Below are 12,861 nucleotides of genomic sequence, written 5' to 3'. Positions count from 1 at the left end.
TTTTTTCTGTATGTACTGTTTATTAACTTAATCATTCATCTAATGAAAGTAGCTATTATAAATCATTTTGAAAGTATTGTATTTTTTTCGGAAATTTCTAAATATATTTAAGGTATTTATATTTGATTTTTGCATTTTCTTTTCAGACTTAAAAATAGTTCACTTCCAACCAAATGAAAAGATGTTATGTATAATATTAATTATATAATGTACTTATTGTTTAAGCAGACAGATTGTAAAAAAAGTGAGAGAAAAAACAACTTCAAATAATCAGAAAATTTAAATAGCAAAGAGAAAAGTGGACTCGCAATTTCGTCGAGTGTATGCGAGGCGAGTTAGGAGACATTGTGAGACGAAGAGCAATTAATACGACAAACTGTAAAATGCATCCATCGGGGGCCGTCGAATGAATCGCTTTGCAGCAGCGGCGAATGCAATTAGCGAACTCTGGGGATCTGTGGGGTCTGTGCCACGTGGCGATATCAAAGGGGAAGCAGCAGCAGCAGCAGCAGATTTTTAGACTCAAAGGCGCATAAATCACACAAAGAGAGAGGGTAGTAAGGGGAGAGGGGAATGAGGGGGCGCCCACACACGCAACTGAAGTGAGGGGGCTGATTGAAATGGTAAATGGGTATGAGGTTGACTTATGTTTGTGCCATTTGAGAGCAGCAGCAAACACATGTGCTGTCTGTCTGTCCGTCCGTCTGTCCGTGTTGTATTTGTCAGTTTTTGAGGCTTTTTAATAGCCGATCCTCGACATTGTATGCGCAATTGAAATTCCGCTGTCGGAAAGTGAAATTTAGTGTGTCACTTGGCAATTTTAGCTAATTAGAAGTGTTGAAATATTCCTTTGATAGCCCAACAGACAGACTGAACTACTCAAAAAGAGCCAGTTTCAGTTCCAGTTCAAGTTCCAGTTCATTTCCGGCTCATTTGAGCTACGCGTTTTGTAGCTGATGCAATTGGCTAATTGGTTCATTACGTGCGCAAATGGATTTGCGCCTCTATAATACGCCTGATTTAAGTTGGGTTGGTGGGTGAGAGAGACTGAGAAGGGGAGAGAGGGGGAAGGGGAACGTACATTACGTAGTCGCGGCACATAATCGTATTTCTTTCTTTGCGCTAGCATTTGGCGTTCGCAATTAGCGTTCGCATTAATTCATTTTATGTGCGCCGATCTCGCAGTCAGCTTCGCTCTCCTCTCCTCCCTCCCTCTCCTCTGTCACCCTCTTGCCAGTCATCGCCACATCAGCTTCAGCTGCTCGCATCAACGCTTGCCAGTAAATGTCAGCTGCCCCGTCCCTCCTTTATTGCCCCGTCTTTGCAGTCGACTCCTACTACAACTTTGTCTGTGCTGCATTTTGCATTTATTTTCAGCAAATTAACGCCGCATCTTGCCACAAAAATCTGTGCTAATAAATCATTTGATGTTGCTGCCGCTGCCACTCGTTGTTGGTTGCATTTGATGCCACCGTGTCACAATATTTGTTTATATAAAGATTTGTTTTTAATTAAATGGCAGCCTCAAATCAAAACCAATGCTGTTGCCGTCACTCAGCCTCATCCTCTCAGTCTTAGTCTCATCCACATGATTGTGCAATTAGCGAATCAACCAGCTCACTCTCACTCCCTCCCTCTCTCTCTCTCTCTCTCTATCTCTTTCTCAGACTTGTTCTCTGTTTTACCCTCGCATCTGGTGACAAGTTTACATGATTTAAAGTTGCGCCGGCAAAATGCCTTTGATGTGTGTTTTCCTCGTTGACTGAAGGCGACGGCAAAAGGCGCCTCATGACAGTCTCCCTCCCTCCCCTCCTCTTCGCTGATATCCCTCCCCCTTCGCCATCCGATTAGCCTATTAACCTGAATCCACACTCGATTAGCACTCCACTCAAATGCAACATTTGTTGTCAAAGCCTAAAGCATGAGTGATTAGTTTGCAATCAAATTAGTAAGTGAAGTTCATTTGTTGCCCACTTAATTATCGCTTAAACTTTGTTGCTGCACTCCTAATGAGATCTCGCAGTTCACACTTTATATATAAGTTTGCTAGAAATATACATATATATAAGTAATTTCACAGAAATCAGTCAGATCTAAAAAGCAACTACTAAAAATATATTAACATTGAATATATGTATATATTAATTATATAAATAATAAAAAAGTTAATGGAAATCAGGGAAATCAAAATCCAACTGAACTACAAACATATTCAAATAAATTTATTGAGAATATTTAAATATTTTTTTCTAGAAATAATGCATAAAATAAACAAGCATTGTATTTATAGTGCTATCAACAAAAAGTAATAATGCATTTAATATATTTATATACATTTTTTATATACGTGTCACAACTAAAACTTTTCATAATAATTCTTTGGAAAATATATTATGCATTTCTTAGAAATTATGTAAATTTGATAGGAATATATAACATAAAAGATATAAGAAATCTCTAAATTTAAAAACCATTAAGATACTACAATAATACGAACAGCAAATAATATTCCAATGGTAAATGTAATTTATCAAAATATTAAATATGTATATGGGTAATTCCATGACGGAATTTGTCCCGTGCGAGACTTTTTACAGTGCACTGCAGTGAAAATAACATAAACTGAAACAATTTTAAAAATAAGTGAATGTTATTCTTAAAGCTCTAGATAAGCACTATATTTAGAGCTAAGATTGATTTTAGGAGCTTGATTTGTTTTCCGATAAAATATATAATTTCGTTAATTTTTTAGTTTTGCGTACGAATTGGTTAATTTTTGCAATTATGACAACAGAAAACAAAACAGAAAGAAAATTCCAAAACCATTCTTAGCTCTAATTAAAGTACTTATCTAGAGCTATAAAAATAAACTTTTCTTATTTTCAAAATTGTTTCAGCTTATGTTATTTTCAATGTAAAGAGTCTCGCACGGGACAAATTCCGTTTTGGAATTACCCATATGTAAAAAATCGCATATTTAATATAAATATAATATTCTAATTTATTAGAAATATATACAAATAAAAATTCAAGGAAACCAGTGACACTATTTTTAAACATTTGATGTATAACTCTCATAACAACTGAAACTTTAGCCATTACTACAAAAAAATTCTTTTATCTCATTATTTCACTCATCTTATATGGACAATCTTATATTCTTTTCTAATATTTATTAAATATCACAAAACAAAAAATAATAATTTTACCTATTTCACACAAACTTTTTAAATAAATACCTTTAGTTTTCTCCTCTTAACTTAAAAGTAATTAAATTCTTATTTGACATATCAATATTTATGATATAATATCTATTGACATTTGAATTCGAATCTTCAAAACTCAAATATCTCAACTGGCTGTGTTTTATCCTGATGTTCAAGTGAACAGTTAACAATAACTCGTAATAATGAAACAAGTTTCTCTTGTAAGTTTTGCCCCCGGATCAGTTTCAACACATGTTTTTATTGATATCGTTAATTTGCAACACGATGGGCGTCAAATGGGCGGATGCACTTTTTATATGGGTGAAAGTTTTATTACAATCGATTTATGTAGCAGCTCATTACGAACAAACTGTACATCATCGACACTAAATCGCTGGGCGGCTTCAATCAATTTGAAATATCTACAGCGATAAAGTCCAGGTTGAAACTTGCTTTTTGGAAATTAGAGTTTAAGACGCAAATTCAGTTGCTTAGTGAATAAAACTGTTATATAAACCACACTCGCATAGTCCAAATAACTTTAAAACTTCCCATTCAATTCCTAAATATAATTGTTGACAATGTGTTTTGAATATATTTCTTATTCGCTCTAATGTTTAAGATAACTTAAAAAATTAGAGTTTAAGACAGAAATTCATTAAATCATTGCATAAAAGTTTGTTATAAAACACTCTCCAATAGTTCAAATAACTTCATAACTGGCCATTCAATTCCAAAATATAATTGTAGACTGTCCTGCAAATGTGTTTTGAATATATTGAATATATTTTGAATATAAGAATATATAGTTGAAGTTATCTTTAATATTTTAGATTAAGATGGAAATTCATTAAATCATTAGAAAACGTTTTTTATAAAACAATCTCCAATACTTCAAATAACTTTAAAACTTCCCCTAAAAATCCAAAATATAATTTTAGACTATTTTGAATGTGTGTTTTGAATATATTTTTGCCAATTCATTCGCTCTAAGGTTTAGTTGAAGGTAACTTTAAAAATTAGAATTTAAGATGGAAATTTATTAAGTCATCAAAATAACTTCAAGACTCGAAATTCCAAAATAATTTTTTAAACTGTCTTGAAAATGTGTTTTGAATATATTTCTCATTCGCTTTAATGTTCAGTTGAAGCTAACTTTAAAAATTAGAGTTTAAGACTGAAATTCATTAAATCATTGAAAAATATCTGTTATAAAACAGTTTCCAATACTTCAAATAAGTTTATAAATCCCCATTCAATTAAAAAATCAAATCTTTCGGCTGTTTTAAAAATGTGTTTCGAATATGTTTTGGCTAAATCATTCTCTCTAATGTTCTCTAATTAGAGTTTAAGACGGAAATACATTAAATCATTGCATAAAAGTTTGTTTCAATACTCCAAATAACTTCATATTTCTCTATTAAATTCCCAAACAAAACTTTAGGCTGTTTCTAAAAATATGTTTTTGCCAAATCATTCTTCATTGAATATTCGCTGCGAATATAATTCGAAACTATTCAAAAGCCTTTTTATCTGTCGCTAATTTATTGGACTTCATACAGCTGGTTTTTTACATGCCCCCAAGATCAAGATCATAAATTAACAAAATGCCGATATGATATAATTTTTTAAATATTTTTTTTTTATTTAATTCATTTTTGTTGTTGTTTTGTGTTTGTTTTTAGCACATGGATTTCAATAGATTGCTTTTAACTTCTTTTGTTTTGTGTTGTATTTTGTTTTTGTTTTTTTTTGGGTGCATTTTGTTGTTGTGTTTTTTAAGCATTTTTCATCCATAACATTTTTCGTTTTTGTTTTGTTGTTGTTAATCTTAAAAACTAGAAATACTTCTGCGTCAAAGCGAGACAATGGAACTAAGCTAGGAAATTAATCTAAAGAACTTTTAAATTACTTATATTATAACATATCAAGCTGAATATAGTATTTTATATATATATATAGTGTAGTATGTAGATAGAATATATAGATTAAAGATGTGTTGTTGTTGTTGTCGAGAGAGAGAGTTGGCATAGATCGATTGCAAAGCAATATCTATGGACATAATACTTTCCATAACTTGAAATCGTTGAAGCTTATATAATATTACAAATATTTTCTTTGTAGTTTAAAGATAGATTCTAAGATAAGTAGTATAGTTGTATTTTACAATTATATCACATGAACACTTTTGTACGCCGCATTATTGCACACTGAGGACCAGCCTAAGAAGAGAGTGAGAGACCAATATCGAAAAGAGTTGGAGGAAGTGAGAGCTGCTTATGGAATCTGTCCGTTCATGCGCATCTCGAGCTCCTCCTCCTCTTTGGTCAACGGCACCGTCGTATGATTGTAGAGACCCTGGGCCATCAGCTGGAGGGCGAGGGGATTCTTCGATCCCGTCGACTTCTTGATCTTGGCCCGTTTGTTTTGGAACCAGATCTTGATCTGTGCCTCATTCAAACCCAGCTCGGAGCTCAGCTGCTGACGGCGACGTTCGGTGAGGTAGCGATTCTCATTGAATTCTCGCTGCAAGTAGAAAAAAAGAGAGAGACAACTGATTAGTAAATGTATACAAAAGAGAAAGAGAGAGGGAGAGACTGAGAGACATTTAGGTAGATTCTCTGAGGCAAATCAATTATTTGCGGTTTAGTTGAAAGACCCTGGCACAGTGTGAGTGAAATACGACCATGAGCATGTCCAATTGGTTAGGAAGGAACGAAACGGTGCCGCATTAGGATATATGGCTAGATGTTTAGGCGGGTGGGACGTGCGGTCGCCAGGATGCAAACACAGCGGGCGGGCGGGCGTAAAGTGTGTAAATATTTTGGTAATAAATGTGACACAACATGACAGTGAAAAATGCAACTGGAGTGGGCAAGGATTGACATTAAGAGTGAACGAGGATTGCACAAGGCATGAGTAGAAAGCAGTTGAGGATTGCAAAAGGAATAAGATTGCAGTAAGCAAAAAGATTGAACAGAGACAAAACAAATGTAGTGAGTAAGGTATTAAATTAGATATAGTTTTGACAAACAGAATTGGGACTGGATAAGCCAGGGATTGAAGTCTAAGTTTAGGAATTCCTTTTGGCAAAGGAAATGAGACTAGATAAAGGAAAAATTAAGGAACTAGTTTCTGCATAATTTAAAAAAAAATGATAATGGAAGGATTGAGGAACTAGTTTCGATAAAATTTTGATATAAAAAGTGAGACTATTTAAGGTAAGTATTGAGGAACTAGTTTAAAAATACTTTTGGCATTAAAAGTGAGACTAGATTAGGGAAATTTTGAGGAACTAAACTTAAAAGTAGAATATATTCTGGAGAGATTGACTTCAGATTGCAGAGGAAGTCTTAAACACTCATTGCATTGTTATGAAAGTAAGATATTATTATTAACATATTTGTCAATATAAGTAAGCCTTTATGAGTCAGAGATTGAAGACAAAATAATTGAAACTAAATAAGACAAAGATTGAAGATTTAGTTTGTAAGAAAGCTGCAATTGCTTCATGAAAAGAATGAGTCTACATTCTGTAATATAAATTGTTGAGTTACTTTGTGCTTTCATAAGCTTAAGTTTGTTTGAATTGTGGCACATATGCTAAACGTAATTTTCCCCCTGATATGTGATTTAATTGCTCAAAAAATAGCCTTCATTTCGACACATAATTTTCATATAAAATTTGCCTAATATATGATTGAATTCTATAAAAAATTATGCTAGGATTGTAAACATATTTTTGATATAACATTTCTTAAGAAATATCTTTGATTTGGGCACATATTTTAAATGTAACATTTTCCATAATATATGATTTACTTCTTCATGAAATTAATGCCAAAGTTCCATTTAATATATTCCTTTCTATATCATTCAATTTCACAGCAAATTGTTCCTAGATTGTAGACATAGTTTTGTCATAACATTTCTAAAGAAATATCTGAGATTTAGGCACATATTTTGTACCCTAATATGTTAAATCTTATACATATACCTTCCTATTAAAATGAAGCCAAAATTCCATTCTATGTTTTCCTTTCTATATCATTCAATATCACAACAAATTATGGTTGGACTGAAGACATATTGTTAATGCAACACTTTCCCTACTATATGAAGGAATTAAAGTCTGGGTTGGGACACATATTTAGTAGGATTTGTAAAGCTTTTCATGTGATGCTTACCTTGAGGCGTGCCAATTGTTCACTGGAGAAGGCGGTGCGTGGACGCTTCTCGTCATTGGTCTTGTCCTTTGGTTGCTTGGGGCGACGATAGCGGGGTCCTTAAAATGAAAATGAAGAACGAAGAAAAAAAGACAAATGGAAAGTTAGTTGAAATTCCAACAGACACGAATATGTTGAAGTCCCCCTTCATTTGGTTGTGCATATAATTAATGATATTAATGGTTTAATTAGCATAAACTCGCTTTCTCAAACTAAAACTAAGACTTGTGGCATGCAACACTAGCGAGTGTGTGTGTGTGTGTTGCGTGTTCAATTTGTCAGCTGTCAGCACAGCGTCTAACGAACTGTGGAGAGAAGGAAACGAAGACGGAGATGGAGACGCTGACTGATGAGTCAAAGTTGAAACACTGCAAAATGGCTTAATAATGAAAGCCGCCAAAGTCTATAACTATAGTTAGTTAAAGCTGCTAATTGGCAGCTTCTATAATTGCCACTCTGACTGAGTTTTGAGTGTCTATAGTTTTTGCTCTTTTTGCATATGTGGCATTCATCGACACATTGTAAATTATAATTTAATTGCTGCGCTTTTGCTAGCGATAATTTGATTAATTTCCCAGCCTCTAATCGCTGCCTATCAACGCCTCGTTGTTGTTAGCTGTTGTCGATAGTTTTTTATTGTCGGTACAATTCCATCGACACCAAATTAAAAAACCATTTCGAGTCATAAAAAAGCACTTAACTTGTCAATTAACGCAACGCGGCAATGAGCAACATGAGCTCGGAAAAATAGATTTTTCCTAGTTGCCCCCTTATTTTCAGTCTTTTCTTCTTTTAGCTTCTTTTAATGGGCACTTTCACTGCGCTTCTCTCACACTTCTCCTCCTCATAACAAGAACAAACAATGCGCTGCGTCAATCGTCAGCGCATTTTAGTAGACAAACGTGACCTGTGACCTGCGACCTGTGACCTTCGATAGGCTGCCGCCTGCGCTACATGTTGTCACACAAAGTGTCAGCTTCAGCTACAACTTCAGCTTCAAAGACCCGCTGCGTGAGGCCCCGCTGCCTCTTCCTCTCTCACTCTCTCTCTCTCCCTCTCTCTTTCTCCATCTCTCTTCCTATAACGGGAACAACTAATTGTTGCAATGTCCTTCGGCTTAATGACAAACAGCATGAAAGGCTGCCGCTCCACACATCAACTGTGTGGTCCCCGTTTGCAACACACAATATCATGTGTCGCACTTATGAACTCAACTCTCGCAGTCGCAGTCAACAACAATAAAAAGACGAGCTCATAAATCAATCGCTGTTAACTGCGCCAATTGCTTTTGATTTAAGCAAAACAATAAACTCGACTAACTGCTGCGAGTGTAATGCGAATACGAACTCAAGATTGTAAATAAACTATCCATTAATATATGCAACACTATTATGGCATTAATATTTACAACCATTCGTTACTATATTACGTATTAATATGGTTATGACATACTACAATTAATTTGAACAATTCTAAAATGTTGCAATATATTTGATAATAGTATACTAATGTACTATATGTATTTTTAAATGTATGAACAGAAAGTATTAGTATACATTATATTATATTTTTAGATTGATGAACATATAGTATATTAGTATACTATTATTTTTGGTATATTTCACTATTTTCTTAAAAATGTTTTCAGCACTAGCAAGGAGTATTTTTTTTCTGTTTATACTATAATAATTATAACATATAATGGAAAATAAATATTTTATGGAGAAGAATTTTAAAATTAAGTTTTTAAAATATGTAGAAAATAAATACAATTACTACATATTTAAAAAATTTAATTTAAAAACTTTTCTCTACGGAAATATTTTATTTTTTATATCCACAATTATTTTCGCTTTCATAACTTTTCTCTAAATACTATTTAACTATTTTTTATTTTCTTCTTGAAATGTTGTAATATTGATATCCAAATTAATGAATATTTTCTAAATGATATATACGTGTATAGTTCTTTCTATTATATATTTTATCTATTTCCCTCTTGTCTGTATTCCAATCTTGACAATTTTGTCAATTAATATAATATACATGATATCTTCCAAATTATTTCCTTAAGTTAGCAAAACTATAGTATTATATATTATAATATAATATAATATAATAATGTAGGTGTGCTATATTGTGTTATAGTATTAATATACCAGTAAATACTATACTAATATGATATACTATCATATAATAATATAATATATAGGCCTATTTGATTTTCTTTCCTTTTCTTTTACTTTCATATATACCTTTTATTCTCTTATTGCCTTGCCACATCCAAAGAATATTTCTTTTCATCTATTATATCATATGCTAAATAATTTCCACAAATTGTTTCATCATCCTTTATCTTTAACTGAATTTCTTTTAAATATTTTTCTCAAATTTCATCCTCTGATTTTCTTTTAAATATTTTTCTCAAATTTCATCATCTTCCTTTATCTTTAACTGATTTTCTTTAATTTTCGTAAATTTATATCCCCCCTTAACAATGTTTTTGGTACACACCTGAGCTGGGACGATCGCTGTAGCGGGTGCAGTAGACCCACGCTGGCCACATCTCGTTCTTGCCACCCTCGGTGGTCGTGGATCCGGTCTCGGAGCGTGTGTCGTCGGAGGATTCCATGCCGGAGTCACGGCTGACCGCCGAGGGAGGCGGAATGGGCTGCGGACTGCTGGCGTTGTTTGCTCCGGCAAGGCGGCTGCTGGGCGAGGAGTTCAACGAACTGGCCGCCGAGGAGCAGCCCGATGTGGAGGCGGAGGAGATGCTGCAGTTGCTGCTGTTACTGGTGGCGGTGGAGGAGCTGCTGCTGATCGTGGAGGCATTCGAGGCGGGTGGCGGACTGGCCAAGTGGTTGGCGCTCGTCGCTGGCGTCAACTGCGACTGCGCTTGCACTGGCGATTGTCCAATCTGGGAGACTGTCTTGCAGAGCGAGCCCAAGGCAGACTTCTCCACACTTGGTTCGCTGAGCTTAGCCGACGGCTGGAGCACAGCATTGGGATTGGCATGTGGATGGGCGGAGGAGCGACGGAGGCGACTCTGGACGAGCTCCTCATGGATGCGTGGATACGCTGCCGGATTGAAGCAGTTCAACAGATTCGCTCGCTCCAACATCATCGCTGCTGTGGCAGCAGCGGCTGCCGCTTGCTGTTGCCGGCTGAACTCGAGCAGATCGACGCGTGTGAAGGCGGAGGGCGTGGCCGCGGCAGCACGATTCGCCTCAAAGGGTCTGAAGATGCTGGCAGCAGCAGCGGCGGCAGCTGCAGCAGCAGCGGAAGCAGCGGAAGCATCGCCTCCCTGCTTGGTTTGCTTGGCTGCATCGCCGAAGCGATCGCTGAGAATGTTGGAGATGGAAAAGGCCAGCGATGGCTTCGATTGCTTGCCCTGCTGATGTGCTGGCGGCGGTTGCAAGCTCGCTGCACTTGATGCTGCTCCCGAAACGGAGGCAGTGTCATCCACATCGATGTCATCGTCCTCTTCCTCATCCTCCTCGGTGGCCATCGTTGTGGTGGTTTGATTGTGAAAACTGTCGCCGAGTATGGAATCGTTCTCCTCCTCCTTGATGGTCAGCGTGGAGGCCGGCGTGGAGCAGGCGCCCGTGGAGTGAGCGCCAGGTGAACCGCTGGCGGTGAGACGTTGCTGCAACGCTGCGGCATGCAACGCGGCCGCATCGATGGGATGGTGAAAGACGCCGGCGGAGGCGGCAGCCAACTGCTGCTGATGCAGTTGCTGCAACTGTTGCAGCTGATGCAAGTGCTGCAACTGCTGTTGCTGGTACAATGTGGCAGCTGTGGCTGTGGCAGCTGCTGCTGAGCCCGGCTGCAGACTCATGTCGAGTGCGGTGATGGAGACTTGATGCTGCTGGAGTGGCGAGTGTGGCAAACAACCTGGTGGACTGGGCGCTGATTGTGGACTGCAGCGATCCTCAAGGGCCATTTGTCAATGCAAACTCACTTTGTGCTTTTCTTTTCGGTTCACTTTACAACACTGGGTTTTTCTTCTAGTATTTACACTTTGCGTTCTCACTTGGTATTGAAATATATATTTATTTGTATGTCACTTTTCTGATTTGTTCGCTTTTCTTCTTATTTTCTTTTTTTTTGCGTATGCGTTGCGCTTTTTTTTGCTTTGCTTTAGCTGTTGTTTTTCTTCTTGTCCGACGACTGCGACGCGCACGTCTGTTCGATGCGAGCTCAACGACTAAATTAACTAATCACAGTTGGCCGTCGCTGCGACGAAGCCAGCAGCAGCAGCAGCCAGGCAGCGACCGATTGAACTGTCAGCGCGAGAGCGAGACAGTCGCAGTCTCGACAGTTCACATTCATGCCTGGGGTTGCAACGTATTCGTCTTCGTTTGTGTGTGTGTGTGTGTGCACACGAAAGAGAGAGCGAGAGAGAGAGAGCGCGCTCGACACACTGACAGTGACGAAGACGCAACTCAAACTTCGACTGATCGATTGGCAGAGCCTTTTCTCTCTCGGCTCTCTCGCTCTCACTCTCGGTATGTGTGTGTGTGCGCGAATTTTGTTGTGACACTCGACGTTGTCACCTGCAATCTGACAGCACAACAATGTTTCCAGTCAGCGCAGTACACACAAGAGCGCAGCAGCAGCAGCACGAACCGGTTTTTCGTTATACTCACTCTCGCTCGCTCACTCATTCGTGTTGTTGTCGTTCGGTTCGTTGTTGTGTCGTTCGGTTCGTTTCGTGGCTTCGTTTCTTCGTACGTTCCTTCGTTCGTTGGCTCGCTCGTTTTACCCGCTCACTCACTCCGCCTTCACTCCACTCGTTTTGGGGCCCGCGCGCTTGTTAGGGCTCGATATGACTTTATTATTGGGAGCTGTCATGCGGTTGACAACTGTGTCGCTGTCTGCGTCTGCGTCGTCGTCGTCGTCGACTGCTGCTCTCTCTCTCTCTTTGCAGTGGGGCGTTGCCTTGACGTTTGACTGTGGCTATGGCTGTCCTGTTCGCACACACGTGCGCATGCGACGGAAAATGGCTGCGTTTGTTGGTTTTGCTAGTTGATTTATCAAAATCGCACGCTGTCTCTGTCGTTGTCTCGTTGTCGTCGTCACTGCTGCTGCTGCTCGAAACGGTTGACTGATGCGCTGCACTCTCCTCTCCTCCTCCCCCATCCCCGCTCCCTCTTTCCAGCGCTGCACTTGATGAGCATTTAGTTGTGTTGATTTTGTTTTTGGCCGCGACGTTTCAATCTGTGCCTACAACTTTATCGACACCCAGCATCGAGGCATGATCGACAATCGACACAACCTAATTACATATACATACATACATATGTACATATATATGTATGTAGTTCTTTGTTTTTAAGCTCCGCAATTAACGCGCTTAATGTAGCGAACATTTCGTTCAATTGATTGATATTTAATTGATTTTTAATTTATTTATTTCACTCATGCAC

At 37.7% G+C, this 12,861-nt stretch overlaps 1 protein-coding gene across 1 annotated transcript; it reads right to left on the bottom strand.

Annotated features, from left to right (window-relative positions):
- Positions 1–4,848: 4,848 nt before the first annotated feature.
- LOC117571100 (segmentation polarity homeobox protein engrailed) lies at positions 4,849–11,961 on the bottom strand. Its single transcript, XM_034253082.2, has 3 exons — positions 9,947–11,961; positions 7,394–7,491; positions 4,849–5,732 (listed from the first exon to the last, which is right to left on the bottom strand). Exons 1-3 carry the CDS (start codon positions 11,373–11,375, stop codon positions 5,484–5,486), a joined length of 1,776 nt encoding a protein of 591 aa, XP_034108973.2. The 5' UTR covers positions 11,376–11,961; the 3' UTR covers positions 4,849–5,483.
- Between the last annotated feature and the right edge of the window lie 900 nt (positions 11,962–12,861).

The sequence above is a fragment of the Drosophila albomicans genome, chromosome 3 (genome assembly GCF_009650485.2).
Source record: "Drosophila albomicans strain 15112-1751.03 chromosome 3, ASM965048v2, whole genome shotgun sequence".
Classification (NCBI taxonomy): Eukaryota; Metazoa; Arthropoda; class Insecta; order Diptera; family Drosophilidae; genus Drosophila; species Drosophila albomicans.
Note: the sequence above shows the minus strand (reverse complement) of the source record. Positions and strands in the feature narration are given on the sequence as shown.